Raw genomic sequence first — 27,613 nt, forward strand, 5'->3', positions numbered from 1 at the left:
CCCAGACCACTGCAACAAAGCAAATATTGCAGTAAAGTGACTCTGATACAGTTTTTTTTTTTGTTTGGTTTTCTGACATGTATAAGAGTTATATTCATACTATACTGTAGCCTATTAAGTGTACAATAGCATTATGTCTAAAAAAAAACCAATATGACTGCCTTTCATTAAAAAATACTTCAGGGGATCCCTGGGTGGCTCAGCGGTTTAGCACCTGCCTTTGGCCTGGGGTATGATCCTGGAATCTCAAGATCGAGTCCCGCTTCAGGCTCCCTGCATGGAGCCTGGTTCTCCCTCTGCCTGTGTCTCTGCTTCTCTCTCTCTCTCTCTCTATGAATAAATAAATAAGATCTTTAAAAAAAATACTTCATTACTAAAAAATGCTCACCCTCATGTGAGCCTTTGGTTAGCCCCTTTGCTGGTGGAGGGTCTTGCCTCCATGCTGATAGCCACCAACCAAGCAGAGTGGTGGTTGCTAAAGGTGCGGTGATTGAGGCGGTTTCTTAATACAATAGGGGGGCCTGGCTGGCTCAGTCAGTGAAGCATCCGACTAGGTTTCGGGGCTCCCCTCAGGTTGTGATCTCAGGGTTGTGAGATGGAGCCCCGCGCTGGACTCTGCACTCAACTCCTGATCCCTCCCCTGCCAGCTCACTCTCTCTCTCTTCAAAATAAATCAATAAATCTTTAAAATAAGACAACGGTAAAGTTTGCCACATCCATGGACTCTGATGCTGTTTGAGAACACTTCACCCACAGTAGAACTAACTTCTTTCAGAATCTGAGCCAATCCTCTCAAACCCCAGGGCTGCTGAATTTATATAAGGGTCTAAATCCTTTGTAGTCATTTCACAACCTTCATGGTGTCCTCCCCAGGAGCATATTCCACCTCAAGACGTCCTGATGTGGGCACTTTGTCATTCGCTCTGGGAGGCCAGGCCTGTATTTTACTCTCCCATCTTCTGAGGACCCTTCTGATGGTTTTTATTATCATCATCATCATAGTGTCCTCGATATTACTGATGTTCATCAGCATTTTTTTTTTTTAAGATTTTATTTATTTATTCATGAGAGACACACAGAGAGAGGCAGAGCCACAGGCAAAGGGAGATCCTGGAGTCCCGGGATCCAGGGAAGGAGCCTGATGCGGGATTGGATCCCGGGACTCCAGGATCACGCCCTGGGCAGAAGGCAGACGCTCAACCACTGAGCCACCCAGGCGTCCCTCATCAGCATTATTGTAATTATTGCTGCAATTATCAAACACTGCTGTTGTCATAAAACATTAAATCATGTTTCTCCAGCCAATCAGGATCTGATTTACTGGATAGGGTGATCAAGTACTCTCAACACAAACACATAGGCGCTCCCTCACTGGATGTCATTTCTCCTGGGGAGTGCCTGGAAATTTTCAATGCCCTGTCCAGATGCCCAGACTTAAAAAGGGGGAATCTTGTCCTGTCTGAGCTCCTGGGAAATACTCTAAGGTACTTGGGGTCCAGTGGGGGCTCATGGCTGCCTAAAGGTATTGGGAGGGCATCCTCAGACCTCCAGTCACTTCAGATTTCCTAAGACCCTTGGGGCACAAAATCCACAGGGGCAGGTTGGGGTCTTGAGAGAAGTATCCACCTACTGGCACCTGTGCAGAATTTCCTAAGTACATCTCAGAACCTGGGAGCCGTTCACGCCACCCCAAGTCACCCCCCTTGTGGCTGTGGACACTGAGGAGGATGCCTAGGCACTGGTCTCATGGTCCGTCAACAGCCCAAACGTGCGCGTGGCTAGCAGAAAGTGCAGGGCAAGTCGGCACGGAGACAGGACTGCGGCCTCCTGTTTGCTGTAGGCAGGGCTCTGGACAGAGGCAAAGGTGGATCCCAAGTCCAGCTTCCCTGGAAACACACACACACACACACACACAGACACACACACACACCCCCTATAGGAACCAAAGTAAGAACTGCCTGACAGGTTGTTTTCCAGATGAGTGCCCTCTCATATTACGATAATTTCTATTTTCAGCATTTTGGAACAATAGATACATATAAGTAATAACAAAATATTGCTCCTAGGACAGGAGTTGGATTATACAAGAAATACATATGAACATGTATTCTAGGACATCCTTCTTTTTTTTATTATTTTTTTTTAGCATGTCCTTCTTGATGTAAACAAGATGTGTACTAAACACATAATGTGTCACCTGGAAACCATGTCAGGTAAACAAAAATCCATGCAAGTAGTTTTTTATGTTAAATTCGATTCTTTCCATGCCTCACTTGACCTCCTTGACAAAAATCATGAGCCCTATCAAAGTGAGTTCCTGCTCCCCTGAATATGTTTCTGATGCATGATGCTACATTAAGATATGAATGTTTCCATGACTCATTACACATTATGAACATGAAAACTTTGTCCTGTTGGGACGCTCAGCAGTTGAGTGTCTACCTTCGGCTCAGGGCGTGATCTCTGGGTGCTGGGATCAAGTTCCACATCCAGCTCCCTGCCTGGAGCCTGCTTCTCCCTCTGCCTAGGTCTCTGCCTCTCATGAATAAATAAAATCTTTAAAAACAAGAACAACAACAAAAAAATCTTTGTCCCGTTGGTCTTTCATGTATCATATATATCATATATGAATCACTTCACAGGTTATTTCTTGAAAAGAAGCCTTATCTATTTCATCTTTTTATTTCCATTCTAAAAATACTGAAAGCAGCTCACTGAACTTGCCCTCTGAGAAGGAAGGAATATTCGGAGAGGAAACATGGATATTGTGCTGTAGGTACTATAGTAAAGACTGAACACCAAAATACGACTCTTGCTCATTGCCCCTCACTCTCATTTTGTCTTTCCAGGCCCATGAGAGCACCTGCATCCTCTATTTTAGCTCCTTTTCCTAGTGGGAAATGGGACACGTGTGAAAACAACAGCCGGGCATTTTGGCCCATCGGAGCCAGGGAACAAAAAAGTTTGAACCGAGCAGGAAGCACTCTTGTCACCACGGACCCCAAGTGAACTCCATCGAGCTCGGACACTCACACTCGGAGGGCCCCAGGGCCACGAGCGTCCTCCCGGGCAGGCTGGAGGGGTCTGTGCGACCCCGTCCCTGTGCAGCATTTCCTAGGTTCGCCCAGGAAGCTGGGGGACGCCCTGCCCCAACGGGAATCTTCTGGAAAGGCTTCTGGGCCGGCCTGGGATGCCCATCTGGGTGAGGTACACGCGGACAAACCACTCCTTTCCCAAGTCCTCGGGAGGGAGACCAGGCAGGAAACCCGAGGGCTGAGCAGTGCGGCCCACTCAACGCCTGCAGGTCGCAGGGGCCAAGCAGGGGAGCTGACGAGGTCTCGGGGTGCCCGTTCCACCAGCACGCGGCTGCGGAGTAGTACAGGGCTTCCCGCACGGAGGGCCTCGGGACAGCGCTCACGGGGGACAGTGCCTGGGGAGCTGCCCCCCTCCGCCCTCCCCGCCCGGGGAGCTGCCCCCCCGCCCCCCCAGCCCCTGCCGCCCGGGGAGCTGCGCCCCCGCCCGGGGAGCTGCCCCCCTCCGCCCTCCCCGCCTGGGGAGCTGCCCCCCTCCGCCCCCGCGCCTGGGGAGCTGCTCCCCTCCGCCCCCCCCTACCTGGGGAGCTGCTCCCCTCCGCCCCCCCCCCTACCTGGGGAGCTGCCCCCCTCCGCCCCCCAGCCCCCGCCGCCTGGGGAGCTGCCCCCCTCCGCCCCCCGCGGAGCTGCTCCCCTCCGCCCCCCCCACCTGGGGAGCTGCCCCCCCCCGTCCCCCCCGCCCCCGCCGCCCGGGGAGCTGCCCCCCTCCGCCCCCCAGCCCCCGCCGCCTGGGGAGCTGCCCCCCTCCGCCCCCCCCACCTGGGGAGCTGCCCCCTCCACCCCCGCCGCCCCCCGCGGTCCGGCCCAGCTCGGGCGCTCCGCTGACCCCGCCGCCGCCGAGCCCACTCCGTAGGCCCTCCCACTTCGCATCCTCCGAGCTGCTCCTCTCACTCCCTCCCGGGCTCCGCTCCCCTCTCCCCGCCCACTCCGCCCGCAGACGAGCGCAGATGCCGGCTGCCTGCAGAGCTGCCCAGAGACCGCGGAGCCTCCCCGCCATCGCAGGTACGGCCGGGGGCGCCGGGGCGCGGACAGGGGAGCACGACGTGTCCGGGACCCGCGGGGGCGGCGGCGGGGAGGCCCGGGAGCCGCTGCGGGGGGGCGGGAGGCCGGGACGGGGCAGCCGCGGAGCCGGCGACGACGCGGGCCGGCAGAGCCCCGGGGGGCGGGGGGGCGCCGGGGAGGGGGCGCCGGGGCGCTGTGCGTGCGGGGCCGGGACCTCCGTCCCGAATGAGGACACGGGGAAGGCGGAACGCAGGCGGCCGAGCGTGCAGGCCTCGGAGCCGCTCCGAGCGGACGGACGCTGGTTCGGGCCCAGCGCGCGGCCTCGGGGCGTGTAAGGGCGAGGCGGAGCCCCACGCGGGCGGGACGGGCGGGGACCGGGCTGCGGAGGGCGGCCTGGAACCACAAACACCAACGCCCACCCGCCACCGCAGGGGGACCTTCGCGCCAACAGAAGTTCTGGCGCCAGGAAATTACGCGTCGGGGCGGAGCCGCCGGGGGCGGGGCCTGCAGCAGCCAGGGCCGCGGAGTGGGGCCGCGCCGGAGCCGCCGCGGTCGGCGTGGGGCGGGGCCAGAGCGCGGCGCGGTCGGCGTGGGGCGGGGCCAGTGCGCCGGCGCGGTCGGCGTGGGGCGGGGCCAGAGCGCGGCGCAGTCGGGGTGGGGCGGGGCCAGTGCGCCGGCGCGGTCGGCGTGGGGCGGGGCCAGAGCGCGGCGCGGTCGGGGTGGGGCGGGGCCAGTGCGCCGGCGCGGTCGGCGTGGGGCGGGGCCAGAGCGCGGCGCGGTCGGGGTGGGGCGGGGCCAGTGCGCCGGCGCTTTCAGGGTGGGGCGGAGGGCGGGGCCAGAGGGGCGGTGCGGCCGCCTTGAGGCGGAGCCAGGACGCGGCGTAGTCGGCGTGGGGCGGGGCCAGAGCGGGAGCGCGCTCGGCGTGGGGCGGAGCCAGAGCGCGGCGCAGTCGGGTGGGGCGGGGCCAGAGCGGGAGCGCGCTCGGCGTGGGGTGGAGTTGGGCCAGTGCGCGGGCGCGGTCAGGCCGGGGCGTGGCCAGTGCAGCCAGCGTGGGGCGCGGTCTGGGGCGCGGTCTGGGGCGGGGGGAGAGTGAGCAGAAGCCGGGGATAGGCCGTCAGCAGAGGGGCGGGGCGTGAGGAGGGGAACTCGGAGTCCTGACGGGATGTCGGCGGAGGGGCGGGGCCCGGGGAGGCGACCTCGGAGGGGGACTGGGATGTCAGCGGGGGGGGGTCTGGGGGGCGGGGGGCGGGGCCGGGACGTCGGCGGAGGGGCGGGGCCGGGCCTAGTGCGCGCGCAGCCGCGCCGGGACGTCGGCGGAGGGGCAGGGCGGGGCCGGGGCGCGGCCGGCGTGCGGCCGGCGTGGGGCGGGGCCGGGCCGGGGCGAGTGCGTGCGCCGCCGGGCCGGCCGGGACGACGGCCGAGGGGCGGGGCCGGGGCCGGGGCCGGGGCCGGGGCCGGGGCGCGGCCGGCGTGGGGCGGGGCGTGGGCAGAGTGCGGACGGAGGCAGGAAGAGGCGGCCGCAGACTTTCCGGGTCGGCCCCTCGGTGTGTCCCGCGTCGGCCGGCTGGCGGCTCGCGTCGGTCCGCCGGGGCTGGGCGTCCAGGGGCGCCGGCTGCTGCCGCCTGCCAGCGGGGGGCTGCGCCGGGCAGTTCCAGGTGAGACGTGGAGCCCCGAGGCCTCCCGCGCGCGCGCGCGCGCCGAGGTCCCCCCGCCGGGGATCCGGCCGCGTCGGGCCGGCGGGGTCAGCGGGGTCGGCCGGGGCTTGGGCACCGCACCGGTCGGGTCAGGTCGCGAAGTCTCGGGTTGTTGCAAGTTGGCGCGTGGCGCGGCCGCGGCCGGGGCGGTCGGAGGAGTGCGCGGTGTTCCAGTCAGTGGTTTGGTTTTGTTTCCTAGTGTCTCTTGTCGAGTTAGGGCGATGGGGCTTGCAGAGCGGATCCGGTTTGGGAAACGTGTGGATTTGGGTTTTAGTTCATGGAAAATCAATTTTTCGGTCCCCGGGGACACGCGATACGGGTGTTCATTGTTTCCCGTCGTTGACCTTAAAAGTAAGACCAGTGCAGCGGATGAGCTAACTGGGCTCTGTGGACGGAGGCGAGTGTGGCCCGGGACGGCGGGCGAGCAGGGGAACAAAGGACAGGCGTGTTTTTTAAGGAGAAAAGGGGTAAGTTGGGAAGGGTTCTGTGAACTTCCAGTCCATTGGAGGAAACGGGGCGTGTGAAGTGTGCCGGCGCCTCATTGGCGGGGCTGCGGGCCCGGAGCGGGGGTGGGGGTGGTTGGGAGAGGGACCTGCGGTGCCCCGGGGGCGCGGGGCGCCTGCTCCCTGCCGGGGCCCGGGGCGGGGGAAGGGGAGGCTGCCCGGGCCGCGGGGCCGGCTCCCGCCCACGTGGGGGCCTGGCTGGGACCTTGTTCGCACCCTGAGCGTGAGAAACAATAACCAGGTTGGGCATTCAAATTTTAGGAGCTTCGTCTATGCCCTTAATAAAGTTTTTTGCATGAAGACGTAAGTTCACATTTTCTTTTCTGTTTCCTTTGGAAAGTGTGACGTTTATGCCGGTTGGAATTTGTCAACACCCAGAACTGCGACTGTTGATGCCAAGCCAAGGAGATACCCTTCTGGCTTTCTCAGAATTTTTAAGTTATTTTTATTTAAGATTTTATTTACTTATTCACGAGAGACCCTGGCAGAGGGAGAAGCAGGCTCCAAGCCGAGAGCGAGAGCCCGACGTGGGACTCGATCGCGGGTCTCTAGGATCACGCCCCGCCCAAAGGCAGGCGCTAAACTGCTGAGCCACCCGGGCCGCCCTCAAAATTTCTGAGTCAATTTAATGTTAACGTTTGAACTGAGATCAATTGAGAATGTGGAAGATACTTGTTAGGCAGTGGAACGGTCACCACTCGAGGGCCTGTGCAGAAGGGAGCGGGTGCATCTATCTCCCAGTCTCCAGATCTTCCTCGGCTCTCAGACCTGCAGGGACGGGGACTCCCACGGAGGAGCCAGGACTCACACCGCTGGTGGTCAGGTGGTCCTGACGTTTGCAGTCTCCGTTTTACTTTTTCTTCATCCTGTCTCTGCTTACACAGCAGTGACGTGATAGAAGTCTGTGTAACCCATCCAGCCACTTCCTCCACTTTGAGTTTTTTTTTTTTTTAATAAGGCTTTGATTTTTTTTTTAATTTCTATTTACGATAGTCACACACAGAGAGAGAGAGAGAGGCAGAGACACAGGCAGAGGGAGAAGCAGGCTCCATGCAGGGAGCCCGACGTGGGACTCGGATTCCCCAGGATCACCGCCTGGGCCAAAGGTGGTCCTAAACCTCTGAGCCACCCAGGCTGCCCCTCCACTTTGAGTTTTATAGAGAATATGGACAGGGGAGGGATCCCTGAGTGGCTCAGCGGGTTTAGCACCTGCCTTCGGCCTGGGGCATGATCCTGGAGTCCCGGGATCGAGTCTCACGTCAGGCTCCCTGCATGGAGCGTGCTCCTCCCTCTGCCTGTCTCTGCCTCTTTTGCTCTCTCTCTGTGTCTCTCGTGAATAAATAAATACAATCTTTAAAAAAAACTTTAAAAAAAAAAGAATATGAACAGGGGAGTCTCCATCACATGGAGTGAGACCTCTTGGGTCTGTATTGGGTGCCTATCTCCCTGTGACAAACTGAGCCCATAAGGTGGGTGTCTGAGTAAACTACACTCTGTGTATCGTGTCCCTGAGTCTGTTTCCTTGGATCCCTTTTTCAAGAGAAAATCCATTCCTACATAAGCAGTGTTTGTTATATAGAAATTACTCTTTGAGGTTATAAATTACTTCATATAATCATGGGAATTTGCCTTATGCATGGGCTTTCTCGTGGGTGTCAACAGGGGACAGTGTAGGGACTTGTTATTCTCTTACTGTTTTCTGAAATGAACACTGCTTATGTTCTATCAGATAAACACCCAGTTTCCCTGGACTGCTAACTTTAAGGACAGAAGGAACCAACAGTAGGAAGCCAATTGTCTCACACTCAATTTAAATATCTTTAATTTTTTTCCTTTAATAACTGAGAGGGGTAAATATAAGGAGCCCAGTCTCAGCAGTTTTATCTTAACACTTCCATCCATTTTCCTTTCATAATGAAACTTCCCTATGGTCTTTTGTTTGCCAAAAAATACACAAACGGATTTTAATACTTGTTTGCCAGAGCTGAACAATGAACAAAAATGAGATTTAATAAATATTAAAACCTGGGTGGTTAATTGTCACCAGAGGGATGTTAACTGGGACTTTCACTGCTGCAGTACACAGACCACCTGCTAATTCCTGACAGGCTTGCCTCACCCCAGGGCATTTGCACTGGTCTCCCCAGGCCTCTTCATGAATATCTGCCAGCAGCACTTTTCAGTCTACACAAATGTTGCTTTATTAGCCCTGCATTCTATGAACACTTTTTAAAGAAATTTTTATTATTTATTTATTTTTTATTTAAAGATTTTTATTTATCCATTCATAAGAGACAAAGGGATAGAGACATAGGCAGACAGAGAAGCAGGCTCCCTGTGGGGAGCCCCAGGTGGGATGTGGTACTCTAGGATCATGCTCTGAGCCAAAGGCAGACTCTCAACCGCTGAGCCACCCAGCCATCCCTCCGAACACGTTTTTAAAACACTTTTTCTTCCCTAACAACAAATATTTATTCAGCTCTTTGTATTTACAATTGTGCCTACAATTTATTTTTTAAATTTATATTTTTAAAGATTTTACTTATTTATTCATGAGAGACAGATTGAGAGAGAGGCAGAGACACAGGCAGAGGGAGAAGCAGGCTCCATGCACCGGGAGCCCGACGTGGGACTCGATACCGGGTCTCCAGGGTCCTGCGTTGCGCTGAAAGCAGCGCTAAACCACTAAGCCACCCAGGCTGCCCTGTGCCTACAATTTAAGGGGGGGGAGCTTCTGTCTTTGGATTTTTTTTTTTCCTATAGAGATCCTTGTAAGCATTTATTCCTATAATAATTACCCAAGTTCTGGGCCTTTTTTTTTTTTTTTTTAAGATTCTATTTATTTATTCATGAGAGACAAAGAGGGAGGCAGAGACACAAGCAGAGGGAGAAGCAGGCTCCATGCAGGGAGCCCGATGCTGGACTCGATCCCAGAACTCCAGGATCACACCGTGAGCCAGATGCAGATGCTCAACTGCTGAGCCACCCAGGCCTCCCAAGTTCTGGGTCTTGAATCCATATGTCTGTGGCCTATTGCCCCTGCCATTCTACAGAGTGGATGCCATATTAGCAGGCATGAAAACAACATTCATCTCATTGTCCCATCTCTGTCAGAGCTCTTGGGTGACCAGGCACATTGTCAAGGATTAGTAATATTTTGAAATGAATCTTCTTTTGAACAAAAGGTCTCAACACTGAGCTTAAAATATTCAGTAAACCATGTCGTAGGCAGATGTACTGTCACCCAGACTGTATTGTTCCATTTATATGTAGGGCGCAGGCAGAGTAGATTTAGCATTCTTCTGAAAGGCCCTAGGATTTTCAGAATGGTAGGTGGGCATTGGCTTCCACTTAAGAGTCACCAGCTGCATTAGCTCCTAACAGGAGAGTCAGCCTGTCCTTTGAAGCTTTGAAGGTAAGCATTGGTGTATCTGAAAGTCCTAGATGGCATCTTTTTTGTTTGGTCTACACTAATGATCTGTTAGTTGAGTGTAGCTACCTTCCTGAATTCTCTGAGCTAGATCTTCTGGAGGACCTGCTGCAGCTTCTCCATCAGCATCTGCTGCTTCACCTTGTGCTTTCATTTTTTTTTTTTTTTAAGATTTTATTTATTCATGAAAGACAGAGAGAGAGAGGCAGAGACACAGGCAGAGGAAGAAGCAGGCTCCCATGCAGGAAGAGCCTGACATGGGACTCGATCCTGGGTCTTCAGGTTCAGGCCCTGGGCTGAAGGCAGTGCTAAACCACTGTGCCACCAAGGCTGCCCTACCTTGTGCTTTCATGTGATGGAGGTGGCTTCTTTCCTCAGTCCTCACCAGTCACCCTCTGCTGGCTTCAGACTTTTCTTCTATAGCCTCCTCACCTCTGTCAGCCTTCACAGAACTGAATTCAGATGGGACTTTGCTCTGGGTGAGGTTTTGACTTGGGGAATGTTGCGTTCCATCCAGACTCTTCAGACTTTCTCCATATCAACGATAAATCTGTTTCCCTTTCTTAGCATCCACCTGTTCACTGGACTAGCGCTTCTAATTTCCTTTAAAAACTCTTCCTTTGAATTCATAGCCTGGCCAGCTGTTTGGCACAAGAGGCCTAGCTTTTAGCCTACCTTTTGATATATCTTCTCTACTATTTTTTTAAAAATATTTTATTTATTTATTCAGAGAGAGAGAGAGAGGCAGAGATCCAGGCAGAGGGAGAAGCAGGCTGAGGGAGAAGCAGGCTCCATGCAGGGAGCCCAATGTGGGACTCGATCCCCTGGTCTGCAGGATCACACCCTGGGCTGCAGGCGGCGCTAAACTACTGTGCCACTGGGGCTGCCCTTCTCCACTAAATTTAATCATTTCTAGCTTTTGCTTTAAAGTGAGACACATAGGACTCTTCACTTGAACACTTAAGAGGCCAGTGTAGGGTTATTAATTAGCCTGATGTCAATATTGTTGTGTCTCCTGGAATAGAGGCCCAAGGAGAGGGCAAGAGACGGGAGATCAGCAGGTAGTGGAGTGGTCAGAACACATTTATTGGTCAAGTTAGCCATCTTATATGAGCACAGCTCATGGCACCCCAAAACAATGGCAGTAGTAACATCAAAGATCATGATAACAAATGTAATAATAACAAAAACATTTGAAATATTGTGAGAATTACCAGCATGTGACACACAGATGACAAAGTGAGTTAATGGTATTGGAAAATGGCAGCTGTCAACATGGCACTGCCACACACCTATGTAAAAATACTGTGTGCAAAGTGCATTAAGTAGAGGTGTGCCTGTAGTTAGGACCTGGAGGGGAAGGAGTTCTCTGTCCTTCCAGGCCAGGGACATTGCCCTCAGTATGCCCTCCTGCTCATCTCCAGGCAGATGAAACTTATATGCAGACTCTTCTCTTCTTCCATTAGCCCTGGGCAAAGAGAAAGCCCATCCAACACAGATGTCTTCAGGTCAGATTGATTGAAATCCTAATGACTAATACTTGACATGCATCAAAATAACTACACGTTCCAAGTGTAAATTATACTGTTAGTGTTATTTTTCCCATAAATAGAATGTTTCAAGTATCATTTAATAATACAAAAATGTTTATAAGTCTCAGGACCTATCTCAATAAATAAAAGAACAAATTACTTCTGAAGAAAATGATCAGGCAGTGTTTTCATTATAGGCAGAAGCAGTTGATTCCAGAAAGAAGTTTGTCTTTTTTTTTTTCCAGTGTATTTATATCGAATATAAAAGCAAGCCTATAATAACTCAACTGTGAGTATTGCTTTTATAGCAAGCATTTAAGGTAATGGAGGACTACTCAGTTTCCATGGTTCTCTCATATCCTCCTGTCTTGGCCAGCCTGCTCACTCTGCAGTGAGGCAACAGTGACCTCTCTTCGTCAGAGAGGCGTGTGTGCTGTGGGAGACTCTGAACAAGGCTTGTGCCAGACACAGACATAGTTATGCTAGAGGAAAAAAAAAGGATAAATTGTCAAGCTCTGTGTTGTTTAAAGGCTAACTTAGCAGATACAATTTAAAGAAATTAAAAAGAAAAACCTGTGTATATAATCCTAAAGGATATCCATCCTATTCTTTAGGAGAACTCTTGTGTAAAATACAGATATTTTAGTTAATTTTTTGAAAATTTATTTGAGCAAAGTCTTAATATATACTCATGGAGGGATGCTTGGGTGGCTCAGCGGTTGAGTGCCTCCCTTAAGCCCAGGGTGTGATCCTGGAGCCCTGGGATGGAGTCCCACATCAGGCTCCCTGTATGGAGCCTGCTTCTCCCTCTCTCTCTGTGTCTCTCATGAATACATAAATAAAATCCCCCCCCCACCCAAAAAAAGAATACATACCCATGAAGATATGAATAAGTTTGGAGATTTTTTTTCCCCCCTGGTAACAACTTGTGTAAATTGCTGAGACAAGCAAAATCTTCTGTGGCCCAGGAGCTGGGAGCAGAGCACAGTCAGGTAAGCCACATGGACGAGCTAGGGCAGCATCTAGAGGATTTCAGGGCCTGAAGATTGTGGCAGGTCTCAAGGTCCTACTTCAAGGTCACTGAGAAAGCATGGAAGAAATTAGAGCTGGAGAGTGTTGGAATCAATTTGTATTTGTAAGTGAAATCAGTCCCACCCAGCCCCACTGGGGATGGGAGAGGTTGCTGCAGGTAGAGCTCTGTAAACTCTTCAACCAGTTTTAGAAGGTCATGCACCCCACCTCCAAGGGGACCCTACTGGACCTTACCCCACGTATCTCTTCATCTGACTGTTCATTTTTGTCCTTTTTTTTTTTTTTAAGATTTTATTTATTTATTCATGAGAGACACAGAGAGAGAGAAAGAGGCAGAGACGTAGGCAGAGGGAGAAGCAGGCTCAACGCAGGAAGCCCAATGCAGGGCTCGGTCCTATGTCCCCAGGATCACACTCTGACCCAAAGGCAGACGCTTAACTACTGAGCTACCCAGGCGTCCCCATTTTTGTCCTTTATACTGAACTAGTAAACCTAAGGAAAGCTTTTCCTAAATTCTGTGAGCCATTCTAGAAAATTACCAAACCTAATGTGAGGGGTTATGGGAAGCCCTGGACTTGCAGTGTGCTCAGCAGAGGTGTGAGTAGCTGGGGCATTACCTTTGTGGCTGGCCTCTGAAATAGAGGAAAGCTTGTGGGATCTGATGCTGACTCCAGGAAGACACTATCAGAGTTGGATGCAACGCTAAGGACACCCAGTTGCTGTCAGAGAATTAGTTACTGGTGTGAAAGAAAAAGGACTACTTATTCGAATTTTGGATTTTGAGAACTGACTGCTGTCTGTTACAGGGTATTGATCATTAAATGGGTGGAAGAAATGGATGTATTAGGGAGATAAGGCAAAACTAACAAAAGAGGATCTTTGTTACCTGATTTTTTTTAAGGTTTTATTTATTTATTTGAGAGAGAAAGAGAACATGAGTGCAGAGGTGGGGCAGAGGGAGAAGCAGGCTCCCTGCTGAGCAAGGAGTCTGATGTGGGGCTTGATTCCAGGACCCCAGGGTCATGACCTGAAACAGAGGCAGACACTTCACCGATGTAGCCACCCAGGCACCCCTGACCTCAGATATCTTTGAGTATAAGCCATATAACCAAGCATTAGGACAATTGGGACACAACTGCATTTTCTTGTCCTAGATACATGGGAAAAGGAATAAATGGGGATTGGAATGGACAGTAACAGTGATGGCATTGGGGGTGGAAGACTGCATGTGGACTCAGCCGTGGGAGGAGTGACTCTGGTGGGAGGAGTGACTCTGAACTCAGGCTGAGAGGAGGGAAGGCAGGTATTGCTAGATGGTCTATGTGCCTTGATGTGACAGGGGCACTCCTGTTCTACCTAGGAGTCGTTTATACCCCTGAAGAGGACCATGTTTACAGATCGGAGCTTGGGAAGCAGACCAAAAGTCAAGCACTAGCTGTGTAATTCTTTAGCCATGTAATTTCATCATATTACTGAAGCTTTCTGAAACTGCATTTAATGCCATTTGTTAAATAAGTAAATGTTTTAGTTATCCTAGGCTTCTGTAACGAAACACCACAGACTTACTTGGTGGCTTAGACAACACATTAAATTTTCATAGTTCTGAATCCTGGAAAGTCCCCAGACCTAGGTGTCAGCAGATGGAAGACTTGGGGATGGGCCATTTCTGGGCTTGCAGAAGCCTGGCCCTCAGTGCCAGTGTGGCAGAGAGAGAACTGTGCTCGGTTGCCCTGATAGTGACACCAGTTTCTTCATAGGAGCCCTGCTCCATGACCTCATCTAAACCAAATTAGCTCCCAAAGGCCTCACCTCCACCTACCATCATCCTGAGAATTAGGGCTTTGACAGATGGATTTGCTTGGGGCTGGAGGGGACAAGGGGGTTTAGTCCATAACAGTAAATATACCAAAATGAGCAGGGTCTAAGTATTAAGTAAGTGAATGTGCTTAAATTTCCAAGCAGAGAGTCCTATTTCTTAAACTTTAATTTTGTCTTACTAATTTCCTGGACTCTAGGTATAAAGAGGGGAGTTAAATCTACTTTTGTTTGTGATATAATGTCATTTTTCCATTCTTATACAATTAAGTACTAGCAAATTTGGTAAGAATTTAAGTTTGCCAAACTTTATTTTTTTTTTAAAGATTTTACCCACTTATTCATAGACACACAGAGAGAGAGGCAGAGACAGAGGCAGAGGGAGAAGCAGGCTCCATGCAAGGAGCTCAATGTGGGACTCGATCCGGGGTCTCCAGGATCACACCCCAGGCTGCAGGCGGCGCCAAACCGCTGCGCCACCAGGGCTGCCCTTTTTTTATTTTTTAAGAAGTTTTACTTATTTATTCATGAGAGACAGAGAGAGGCAGAGACATAGGTAGAGGGAGAAGCAGGCTCCCCATGGGGAGCCCCATGCAGGACTCGATCCTAGGACCCCCGCTGGATCACAACCTGAGCCAAAGGCAGATGCTCAACCACTGACCCACCAGGTGCCCCCCAAGAAACTGTTTTAAAGAGACTAAATCACTTGTCCAGGGTCCCCCTGTAGTAAATGACAGTGACCGTCTGTGAAGAACCCAAACGTGTCTGCCTCCTGAGGGTGCCGATGGGCCAGGGCTTCATTAGCAAACAGATGGCCTTCCAAGTGGGTGACCTGCAGTGAAATTAATAAAGGGACTATTTTATCCCAGGACCCCAGGATCATGCCCTGAGCCAAAGGCAGACGCTTAACCGCTGAGCCACACAGGCATCCTTATTTATTTTAAAGATTATTTTTTTTTGAAAGAGAGCGCAGATGGAGGTGGGTGAGGAAGAGGAAAAGAGAGAAGCAGACTCTGCTGAACCCCACGCAGGGCTGGACGCAGGAGATCATGACTTGAGCCAAAATCAGAAACTTCACGGACTGAGCCACCCAGGCACCCCGATAAAGTTTACCAGAACTTTAAAATACAGATTTATGAAATTCTGGGGTGTTGTTTGTGCTGATGATTAATGTAGGATGGTATTCCAGTTATAACTTTACTAAATGTTAGATTGAACAAATATATTTCCCTGTAAGTCCCCTGCATTCTACATTTTCTTTTTTTTTTTTAATTTTTATTTTTATTTTATTTTTTATTTTATGATAGTCACAGAGAGAGAGAGAGAGAGAGGCAGAGACATAGGCAGAGAGAGAAGCAGGCTCCATGCACCGGGAGCCCGATGTGGGATTCGATCCCGGGTCTCCAGGATCGCGCCCTGGGCCAAAGGCAGACGCCAAACCGCTGCGCCACCCAGGGATCCCAACATTCTACATTTTCTAAGCAGGGACTTTTAGGTTTGCAGTTCAGGGAAGGAATTAAATAACCCTACAAAAAAGTTTCTGGGTAACTTATAAATTGAATGATTTTCATTTCCTGTGTGAAAATAGAAGGGAATGTTCATATTTTATTTACTAGCATTGGTAGTCAAAGCCTTCTCACTTGAGATCCACGCTGATGTGAGAGTTCTCCCACTTGTCTGAGGGCCATGGCGTGTTCCTGAAAGGGGGTTGGGGGGTTGCATGCAGGTGCATTGGGGTTTTGTGGTCAGGGTCTCTGGTAAGACTGGAGTCTCTTGGCTTCTCTCTCCTTGCCCAGCTTTTCCTCCTTACTTCTTGGACTGTCCGTGAGTGGGGAGATCCAGAGGAGGTGAGGTGGTGGCTGAATTCCTGAGAATGCAACTGCAGGTGAGTAGAGATGTGATCTTTCTGTGGATATAATACCTCTGTTGCCAGTGGACGGGAAGGCTTCTCTTGGCCTGAGACTTCTCCGTGTATCCAGGCAGTGTTAGGATCTGGGCTCTACTTAATTCTCAGGACTCAGGGATACTTCTGTGTAGTCCAGGATTGATCAGGAAATCATCTCCCTTCCAACAGTGACACTAATATATCTCATTCTCTATTAAGAGTGTCCTTGCAGAAAAGAAATTTGCATAGGTTTTTCTCTCCATTGTATAGACTTAGTTGAGAAATGGTTTACTCATTCATCCTCGTTGCACATAGGCATGTGGTGGTGGGGTGACAGATGAGCAGGGGCAGGGGTTTACGGGCCGCCCATGAGGGGACAGCTGTACCTGCAGGGGAGCTGTGCCGTGTCCCAGAGAACTTGAGAAACATCTGCAAAAGAGAAGATAGAAGAAATCATAATTTCCTCTCAATACTTACTGAAGTTTTAATAATACATACTTGAATTAGTTTGGAAACTAACGGAGATGACTATAATCCTCTCTACTATCTTATCCCTCTTATCTATGTTCCCTCTTTGTGATTAAACTTTGTTAAAAATAGAAAACCAAGAACAGTGCCCAGGGAGTAATTTTTTTTTAAAGTTTATTTATTTATTCATGAGAGACACTGAGAGAGGCAGGCAGAGACATAAGCAGAGGGGGAAGCAGGCTCCATGTTAGGGAGCCCGATGTGGGACTTGATCCCGGGACTGCGGGACCATGCCCTGAGCTGAAGGCAGACGCTCAACCGCTGAGCCACCCAGGCGTCCATAATTTTTAAAAATTAACTGCGCGTTTGGCAGAATGTGTGTAGAAATTGTGGTAAAATTTAGAATCCTGAAACGATTTTTGTAGGACCAAGAGAGGTCAGAACTAATCAGAGGATTTTATTGCCTTTGAATAGAAAAACAGGATTAACATCCAGAGAACTGCTACCACGAGAATTGGTGTTAAGAATGGAGAGCTCGCTGCCAGAGGGATCACTCTGGGGCTGTCCTTCAGAAGAGCCATCTCAGGAGTCCCACGCTCTCCTGCAGGACCTGTCTGCCTTCATTGACTCTAAAGAACAAGTGAGTTCTGTAAGATGACAGATCCTCACCCTGCTGACCACAGGTTCTGTGTCATTGTTGTCATCCTGGAGAGTACTGGGCATTGCTTCATGATTCTCTTCCTCTTAATATGAACGGACCTATCACGAGTAGGGGTTCAGTGTTTGCTGTAAAAGAAGTGTCTGCACATTAGTTCCTTGGAAATCTCAACATCACTATTGATAAATTTTTTAAGTTGTTTTTTTCCCCATTAACTTCTACAAATGTGGGGCTCAAACTCCTGACCCTGAGATCAGGAGTCACATGCTCTTCCAACTGAGCCAGCTAGGTGCCCATTGCTACTGTTTAATCTAGGTTATAATCACTAACCACTAACCAGGAATTCAAAATTCCCAGTTTATTGGGAAATTGCCAGGTTCTTTCACGTTGAGATTCCTGTATAATGAAGTAATTGTGTGCTTACTGTGTATTTCTTTTTGAATGTGTCTCTGAAAGACACAGGGCAGACCAGCATGGGAGTTTGAACCACAAATGGAGTTTGAACTTTCTATACATAGCTCCCCCTTTGGCATAATGACTATCATGGTGACAGTTCTCCCCCAGGGATTACTAAATATGGCCCTGTTGAAACACAGTATCTGTGATATTTTAGGACTCTGTGACCTTCAAAGATGTAGCTGTAGACTTAACCCAGGAAGAGTGGACCCTGATGGATAGGTCCCAGAGAAAGCTGTACATTGATGTAATGCTGGAGAATATCACTCATCTGGTCTCCGTAGGTGAGTCTGTCACCGTGTCTGTTTCTTAGTTTAGCAACCCTGTGTCCAGGACAGCTTCCCTACATTCCAACGGCTCTCTACTCTAACTTGTTCTTCTGTAGCACCTCTGACTAGATGGAATATGTCATTTTCTTCATTTTCATCCAGTATGTTTTTTTTTTTTAATTCATCAAGTATGTTAATAATATGAATTTAGGCTTCTTGGCTATAATTGTGTATCTTTCTACTGTACTTTATCCAAGACCCAGAACAGTCTTGGGAATACAATGAATATTTTTTGAATGAATAAATATCTGAAATATTTTCTGCTCTGGGAATTATGGTGAAGCTTGAGCACAGGAGAAAATCTAACATCTTGTATCACCTTCCATGTAAAACTACAGAATATTCTCGTGGAAATTATGTTTATTGTATTCCTTTGGAAATACTGTTAACCCCCTTATGAGGACGTTTCCTTCTGGATGCACACTCCGAGCCTTCTGCTGCCTTCTGGCTTGGGTGGGAGTATGAGCTGCCAGAGGTCTTTGCTGATGTGACCTGACTGATGCTTCCACAGCACTTGTACGTGCTCCTGGTGTTTGTCCACAGTAGCTTGTACTGTTGAATGCTATGCACTGTTCTCCGTGCAGAAGTACAAACTCACGTACTGTTCTCCCACTGATTCAGGCTGTCAGTTCTTCCAGTCAGATATGATTGCCCAGTGGGAGCAAGGAGGGGAGCTGTGGAAGGAAGAGAGAGGACTGGCCCAAGGCTGGGGTCCAGGTGAGCTTTGGACACTCGGTGCTCAGTGCAAGATGGCTCGTGAATGTGTGAGTGGGATCTCATGGATGTCAGTGCACGGGTCCCTGAGTGAGTGGTAGCTTCAGAAAACCGAGTGGCCAGTGGGACTGCATTCCTCAGATTGTGTCATTATGTGTCACATGTCAGTTTCTCTTCATGTATCTGCACTTATATTTGACTTCAGGGAAGCAATGATCCTGTCCTTAATGGAAGTAAAATTTCACATTGTGGTCTTTGTCATGATTTCTGGTCTCTCTTTTTCTAATGCTTTATATTCATATTCTCTACAATAGCCCATCATTTAAATTAAACATTGATTTTTTTTCTCTAATTGATATTATTCTAAAATGTATGTCTATTCACCAGTATATTCCTCATTGGACATTATTTGGTCATGTAGTGGTCAGTGTTTGGAACACATTTATATGGGTCTTGTATGCTTTTTAACACTTTAATTCCCCTAACCTATTTAAGATATTTCTTAGTTTTATTTATTATCTTCAGTTATTTCAGGCTTGGAAAACAGCTATCAAAAACAAGAAATAATATCTATGGAAGACATCTGCAGGGAGGATGCATCTAACTACAAGACAATAATAGTAAGTTTCACAAGGACACGCCTCTCCTATCTATATGTTAAAGGCTTGGGGGTGAGATAAGTTAACAATTCAGAATAGTTACATATTGTCATAGAATGTGGTTTCAAATTTAAATCTGGGGACAAAATTAGCTTGGATTTGAACTTCCACTGGCTCTGCTAAAAGAATAATTGTATAACTTTGGTTTATTTGCATTCACGATATCTTTAAAATACTTAGCTCTCTGATAAAGATGCTGCCAAGGTGTTCTAAACAAAAGATTCATGGCAGCCTGTTTCAAAGGGAAAAAAACACTTCCTTGATACTATAAAAATCTGATAGAAACAGAAAGAAGAGAGGGGAAATCTGTGCATAGACAAGGGCAGTAGTGAGCAGTAAAGGAGAATAGGACAGAGTTCGGTCAGATGGGGTGCTTACAGCATCTAACCCCATGAGCTGGGGCAGCCCCCTGCACACACCTGGGCTGGAGTCTCCATGGAGAGGCCTGGGTGGAGCATCCTCCTCCTCAGGTGAGACTTTACCCCTGACCATCCCCACTGTGGCCATATTTATGGGCCAGTGATGGGGTCTGAGGTTAAACATGTGTTCCTGCAGTGCTTAGTGAGCTGCATTTCTGTGTTGTCATGTCTTCACATCTTCAAGAAGCCCATTGCCTCCCCTCCTGGATTCCATTCTGGGCGTCCAGACCAGAAGGACCAGTTCTGACCGGGTGGCCAGCTGATGGCCACTAAGCAGGTCCCCGAGGTCACTTATGTAGCATGAGTTTCACACATAACATGCTTTAGCCTGCCTGTGTCCATGGAGTTCGGGATGGTGGGTTATGCAGGACACATCACAGAAACCTCCGCTGATATGATCCATTTGTTCTTTGAGTTGTCATGCATAATAAGACACCAAATGTACCCACAAGGCACTTTTTACACATCTGCAAATCCAACAACGTATTATAAGTACGATGAAGTTCATTATAAGTAAAGCATCCTTTAGATCCCTCCCTAATGGGGTAACTAGTCAAAATAAACTATGGGAAGTATTGATCTGATTAATTCACGGTTGGTAGTGAAAATTGGCATTGTCACAAGCAGAGATTCCTTTTTTTTTTAAGCATTTTTATTTTTTAAGATTTTATTTATTTACTCATGAGAGACACCGAGAGAGAGAGGCAGAGACACAGGCAGAGGGAGAAACGGGCTCCGTGCAGGGAGCCTGACATGGGACTTGATCCTGGGTCTCCAGGATCACGCCCTGGGCTGAAGGCGGCGCTAAACTGCTAAGCTACCTGGGCTGCCCGCAAGCAGAAATTCTTGTTTAAAACTGACATCAATGGGAGTTTGTTTTCTCAGTTTTACACACATGTTCACTGTCATCATTCAAGGTGATGGCCATTAATCCTACAGTGAAATTACAGTTACCTCGACGAATTTGGTCATTGTGGTTATGAAAATGTCTGATACGTGTTTTGGAAGTATAAATCTCATGTTCATCATGATACCAGCATATTGGTACTACATGTAAAGAACAATTGGTCCAATAGGACAGGATCAGTGGTTGTCCTGCTTCAGTAGAGAAGCCTCGGGTTGAGTCTTCAGGGTCCAAGGGATAGTGTGTCCAGGCAATGGGAAAGCATGGGATCCAAATTTACATCCATGAGTCACAGAGGGAAACCCATTAAAGGAATACAATACTGTTATTGTAGCATCTCCTCCTTGAACAGTTACCTTAGCGGGAGAGGGGATGTAGTTATGTGGCTTTGTAAGGTCGTCAAGCACGTGAATGAATATTCTAGCATATTAATGGTGCTGGAAGGGTTTTGCATATTGCTTACTTGGAAATTAAGGGTCTTCATCTACCCTAATGGAGTTTCATTTTGACCAATATGTCTCTTGTGTAACATTTTAGCCTCAGTTAAATAACTTCCATTTTGATGAAGAGACATCTTCTAATTTTTTAAATTGTTATATAAGCAGTCCATTTATCTGTTTGATCAATTCAGCCACCTGGGGTCAATAGGGAATATGATAAGTCCATTCAGTATTAGAGGAGGCAGCAAAAGCTTTTTTTTTTTTTTTTTTTTTTTAAAGCTTTTAAACTACCTATCAAGTGGGAGCTATTATCATTCTGGATCTGAATATGGACATCATAATATAATAGTCTCTAAGATTTTGATAGTATTTTGTTGGGGGATGTGGGGCGAATGGGCAAGCTATTAAATACCCGGAAAAGTGTTCACTGCCATACAGATATATTGACAACCTCGGAAGGGGGTACTGGCCCCATATGATCTATTTGCCAAATTTGGACAGGGAGTCTTCCTTTCTGTATCTGTCCTTTTTACTGTTGTGGAAAATTTTTTTTTTCTTTTTAAAGATTTTATTTCATGAGACACAGAGAGAGGCAGAGACATAGGCAGAGGGAGAAGCAGGCTCCATGCAGGAAGTCCAATGTGGGACTAGATCCCAGGACCCTGGGGTCATGCCCTGAGCCAAAGGCAGATGCTCAACTGCTGAGCCACCCAGGCATCCATCCCACCGTTGCGGAATTTCTTGCTTGGCCAAATCTGACAAGTTGGATGTTTTACTATGGTTTCTTTTATGGCATCCCGAGTGATGAGTATGCCAGAGTCCTGGACCCACCTGTAAATAGCCTGCTTTACCCAAGTGTCTGCTTTTCTCCTGCGTCCATTGTGCCAGTCTGGTGTCAGTCACAGGTTCAATTCTATTTGCTGTGATTTGGGCTAGTGGGTCAGCTGCTTTGATGGAGATCTGCTCTGTGGAGGTGAGCACACTGAGGATCTACGTGGAAAACCGTAATTTTATTTATTTATTTATTTTGAAAACAGTAATTTTAGTATTTGGGGTCCATTGCCAGATATCTTCCCATAGGAGTCTTCAGTAAAAACTAGTAACTAAATTGTGGACTCTCATACCAGAATTCTTTGGATGGCAAATTTATGAGTCAATTAAGCACAAAGCGTATTTTAAAAACGAGTCAAATATTCTTAGTTTCTCTGCAACAAGAAGTTAAAAATGCAACTTTTATGTTCAGTAATCAATACTTTAGCACTTTATCCTGTTTGGAAAAGACCTAGATTTCCAACGAATTCAATCCCAGTTTATCATCCAAGCAAAACCTGGAAGTTTCAGGTTATCAGAGACTTTGAAAGCTATCTTAACAATTATCCATGAAAACTTTGGGACAGAAAATTAACCATTATTTTAAGTCTTCTTTTTGCCAACAAATTGCAACAGAGATAACATGGGCTTATTTGTCCTTTGTTAAAACTTTATTACAAAAGATCTCTAGAATAGTTAGAGCATTTACCCAGACAGCATGACCTGAGGCTTATTTTTTGTTTCACCGTGTTTTCCAAGTAACTTAACATACCAAATAAAAGGCCTCCTTGATTAAAAAGATTTCATTTACAATTGAAATCTTGTAAAGTTTCTTAAAACCCTACAAAGTTTTAAAAGCACATGTCTAAGTTGGATTACAGATCTATAAAGACCTGATAAAGCTAAAACATAGAAACTGGTATTTCTGAGCAGACAGAGAAGACATCTGTTTATAAAGTGCAGACCAATAATTCAAGAAACTTTGTTTTTTGAATAGAGGGAAAAACAGAATTTTAATTTTATACTTTTAAAATCCATTCATTTCAATCTTAATCTGTCCTACCACACATAAATTCATTTCCAAGGATTTCCCTTCACAAACCATCCATCTACAAATTTACTTAGCATTCAGAGTTTGTCCCAAGCCATTTCTCCCCAAACAACTAGTCTCATCCAGGACAAAATTACCATCTTTTACCTTCAACAAAAATACATTCCCATTCCTTATGTCTATTTTATATATCCCCTACTTTTCTTTTTTTTTTTCTTTTTTTAATTTATTATGATAGTCACACACACAGAGAGAGAGAGAGAGAGAGGCAGAGACATAGGCAGAGGGAGAAGCAGGCTCCATCCACTGGGAGCCCGACGTGGGATTCGATCCCAGGTCTCCAGGATCGCGCCCTGGGCCAAAGGGAGGCGCTAAACTGCTGCGCCACCCAGGGATCCCCTATCCCCTACTTTCTACATACAGAATCATTTTCGTTATTTCTACCAATCTTAAGGTCTGTAATGTTTTGTGAGCTTTGGGTAAAATCTCTTTTGAAATTGCCAGAGAGGGACACCTGGGTGGCTTAGCAGTTGAGCATCTGCCTTTGGCTCAAGCGTGATCCTGGGATCTGGGATCGAGTCCTGAATCAGGCTCCCTGATGGAGCCTGCTTCTCCCTCTGTGTGTCTCTCATGAGTAAATAAACAAAATCTTAAGGAAAAAAAGAAACTGCCACAGAGTATAGCAATGTATTTAGATGTATTCCAATGTATTCCACCTTTTTCTTAAACTTCATTTAGCACAATATCTTGTATTTTGACATTTCTTCATGAGGAATTCTTTTCTCAAAGTTCTCAGAAAATCTTATATTCTGCCTGGTGATGCTGTAGGTGGCATCATCAGAGAGGCTGAGGCTCTCTGGGGCAAGCTTCTTTGCCATCATTGCTCCAGTCTATACTGGTCTCATCATCATCCTAGATGTTGCCATCCACGTGTCAGTGTCCCACTTTAGGCCCAGCAGAAGCAGTAGCTATGTGCACTTGTGTAGTGTTCCATCTTCCCTCTCCTCTTTCACTTAGACTTGGCCACCTCTGTGGCTGCTTTTTGTGCCATGTACTGGTGGGTGTGAACTTGGTCACGATGAACATAAGTCTGACATTGAAGGATGGCCATCCTAGATTATAAATCAGATATTTTCATTTCTAACTGTAGTTTTTCCTCCTGCACTGAGCACAGGGTTTTAGTATTATTCTCCTGTAGACTGTTAAACAGCATCCCCAGTGTGCTAGGAATGACATATCATGTTTCCCAGTTACCGTCCACAAAGCATCTGAGCTGGAGAGGCCTGGGTGGAATGTCCTCCTTTCGGGTGAAACTTTACCCCCTGACCGTCCCCACGAGGGCCGTATTTATGGGGCCAGTGATGGGGTCTGAGGTTAAACATATGTTCCTGCAGTATGGAATGAGTTGCATTTCCATGTTGTCATGTCTTCACGTCTTCAAGGAACCTGGATCATGTGTGCTTGCCTCCCTTCCCAGATTCCATTCTGGGGGGCCAGCCCAGCATGGAGCAGGAGGGAATGCAGGACAGATTTATAGTCCTGGGTGTCCAGACCAGAAGGGCCAGTTTTAACCGGGAATCCAGCTGATGTCCACTAAGCAGGCTCCCGAGGTCAGTCATGTAGCACAAGTCTCACAACCTGCTTTAGCCTGCCTGTATCCATGCAGGTGGGGCTGGTGGGTTATGCAGAACACATCACAGAAACCTCCATCCATAAAATACACAAAGGCAAAAATGTTTGTGAATGCAGGAGGTGAATATTCCATGTGCATATATGTAACCTGGTGAAGGTTTTAATTAGAGATGATGACTGAATGGTCAGCTTGAAATTCATATGTAGAGTGTTGAATGGATGAATGTTTGGGAGAAGTCCTATAACAGTCTGTCATCTCTTTCCCAACAGCAGAAATGTCACTCAGGAGAAGACCCCTTTGCACATATTGGGTATGATGGAGTTTTCACTCACCCCTACACATTGACTCAGCATGTTTTAACTCACACTGGACAGAGACCCTATAAATGGAGTGAATGTGGAAAACCTTTCAGTCATAGAAATGACCTATATAGACACCAGAAACCTTATATGGAAGGCAAACTTTATAAATGTAACGAATGTGAGAAATATTTCCATAATAGAAGAAAGCTTTGCATACACCAGAGAATTCACACGGGAGAGAAACCCTATAAATGTGATGAATGTGGAAAACACTTCAGTCGAAACTCCCACCTTCGTTCCCATAAAATAACTCACACAGGAGAGAATCCATTTGTCTGTAATCAGTGTGGGAGTCATTTCAGGTATTTTTCATCTTTAACTAGACATAAGCATATTCATTCTGGAGAGAAGCCTTATGAATGTCATCTGTGTGGAAAAGCCTTTGTTCAAAGCTCTTATCTTAAACAACACGAGAGAACTCACACTGGAGAGAAACCATATAAATGTCTCCTATGTGGAAAAGCCTTTGTTACAAGCTCCAATCTTCGAGAACATGAGAGAACCCATACGGGAGAGAAACCATATAAATGTCATCTATGTGGGAAAGCCTTTGTTCAAAGCTCTTGTTTTAGACAACATGAGAGAACCCACACTGGAGAGAAACCATATAAATGTCATCTGTGTGGGAAAGCCTTTATTACAAGCTCTTGTCTTAAAAAACACGAGAGAACCCACACTGGAGAGAAACCATATAAATGTCTCCTATGTGGAAAAGCCTTTGTTACAAGCTCCAATCTTAGAGAACACGAGAGAACCCACACTGGAGAGAAACCATATAAATGTCCTCTATGTGAAAAAGCTTTTGTTACAAGTTCTAATCTTCGAGAACATGAGAGAACTCACACTGGAGAGAAACCATATAAATGTCATCTATGTGGAAAAGCCTTTGTTACAAGCTCTTGTCTTCGAGAACATGAGAGAACTCACACTGGAGAGAAACCATATAAATGTCCTTTATGTGGAAAAGGCTTTGTTACAAGCTCTTGTCTTAGAAAACATGAGAGAACCCACACTGGAGAGAAACCATATAAATGTCCTCTATGTGGGAAAGCCTTTGTTACAAGTTCTAACCTTAGAGAACATGAGAGAACTCATACTGGAGAGAACCCATATAAATGTCCTCTATGTGGAAAAGCCTTTGTTGAGAGCCCTAATCTTAGAGAACTTGAGAGAACTCATGCTGGAGAGAACCCATATAAATGTCCTCTATGTGGAAAAGCTTTTGTTACAAGCTCTTGCCTTTGAAGACATGAAAGAACTCAACTCTAAATGCAGTAAATTAACACAGAAGAGCCTTCAGCCACAGCTCAAACCAATCCCAGAACTCCTAAATGGGGGAAATTCTATGGCCATATTCCTTATGGAAGTGCTTTCATTTCTAATTTATCATTACAGAACATGAGTGAACTTCATTTGGAGGAACCTTATATTTATAATAAAGGAGGAAGCGACATTAAATGATCTCCGGATGTAGGATGCAGAAGAATATTCACTATGAATAATCTAACCCCCCTAAAATGGGAAATTACACAATTACAGATGGAGGTCACTCTAGTAGAATAGCAAAAATTAATGCTGGAGAGCTTATTCATTGTAATATGCATGGAAAAAATCTTTATTAGTAGAAAAACTTGTAGGCATGTGAAGTTTCACACTCTGTAGAATAGAGAATGAATGGAAGTCTTCAGTGATTTTTAATTCTTTAGTCAACATGCAATTTTCTCACACTGTATATATGCCATTGCTAAAATCAGATGAAAGGTTAGAGTTTGCATCAGAAATTCCCAACTAGGAAAAACATATCAAGGATAAACAACATAAACAACAGCTTAGACATTATAGTTTTGCCTAATGGCTTATTATAAAAGTGTAAGAAACGTGGGATTATGACATCTGGGAATTTTAAATGCAGGATTTTGTGACAATAATGTTTTTTTTTTTTTAATTAGTACTTAGAAATGCATATGAAGCAAAGTTGTTGCTAGAAAATCCATTACATTGGTCAGGTCCTATTTTCCATACAGCAATAATTATGATTGGGTTCAACTAGAAATAACTTTGAATATTAACTGTAAAACAACACAGGATGATGTGTCATTACAACATATTGTTAACCCTGTATGTAGATCTTGATGAATTAAATATTGATACATGGATAGTTTGTGACTGATTTTTGCTTAAATTTTCATTTTAAAATGCTATTATTGGGATGAAGGGTATAACAGGACAATAAGGAGGGCCAGTTCAACAGCAGGACATAACATCTGTAAATATTTGCATCCAACATAGGAACACCAATATATAGTAGCACCTGGGTGACTTAGTGAGTTAAGCGTCTGGCTTTGGCTTTGGTCATGGTCTTGGGGTCCTGGGATCAAGCCCTGTATTAGGCTTCCTGCTCAGTGGGGAGCCTCCTCCCTCTCTCTCTGACCCTCCCGCACTCTTGCTCTCGCTTTTTCTCAAAATCTTTTAAATATATAAAAAAGGAACACCTCTATATATGAAATATATAAACAGCTAAAGAGAGAAACAGCAATACAGTGATAGAAGGGGGACTTTATTATTTATTTTTTTAGAAGGGGGACTTTAATACACATTTTCATCAGTGGATAAATCATTTAGGCAGAAAATCTGTAAGAAAACAGACTTCAGTGACACATTAGATCAGATGGACTTCACAGATGGATCCTCAAGACTCCCAACAGCAGCGGAATGCATCCTTTTG

General features: G+C 47.2%; 1 protein-coding gene across 1 annotated transcript; it reads left to right on the forward strand.

The window, feature by feature from the left end:
- Window positions 1–7,274: 7,274 nt before the first annotated feature.
- On the forward strand, window positions 7,275–27,046 carry LOC129493963 (zinc finger protein 596-like). Its single transcript, XM_055300676.1, has 6 exons — window positions 7,275–15,985; window positions 16,928–17,093; window positions 17,725–17,851; window positions 18,518–18,613; window positions 19,136–19,230; window positions 24,796–27,046. Exons 2-6 carry the CDS (start codon window positions 16,980–16,982, stop codon window positions 26,131–26,133), a joined length of 1,770 nt encoding a protein of 589 aa, XP_055156651.1. The 5' UTR covers window positions 7,275–15,985; window positions 16,928–16,979; the 3' UTR covers window positions 26,134–27,046.
- Window positions 27,047–27,613: the final 567 nt, after the last annotated feature.

The sequence above is a fragment of the Nyctereutes procyonoides genome, unplaced genomic scaffold (genome assembly GCF_905146905.1).
Source record: "Nyctereutes procyonoides isolate TBG_1078 unplaced genomic scaffold, NYPRO_anot_genome, whole genome shotgun sequence".
NCBI lineage: Eukaryota > Metazoa > Chordata > Mammalia > Carnivora > Canidae > Nyctereutes > Nyctereutes procyonoides.

What these genes read in the sequence shown, in the direction of transcription:
- LOC129493963 (XM_055300676.1), top strand. Translation starts at nt 16,980, where the DNA reads ATGGAGAGCTCGCTGCCAGAGGGATCACTCTGGGGCTGTCCTTCAGAA. An exon ending in CACTCATCTGGTCTCCGTAG is followed by an intron (nt 17,852 to 18,517) that starts GTGAGTCTGTCA and finishes CCACTGATTCAG; the next exon opens with GCTGTCAGTTCTTCCAGTCA. An exon ending in GGCCCAAGGCTGGGGTCCAG is followed by an intron (nt 18,614 to 19,135) that starts GTGAGCTTTGGA and finishes TATTATCTTCAG; the next exon opens with TTATTTCAGGCTTGGAAAAC.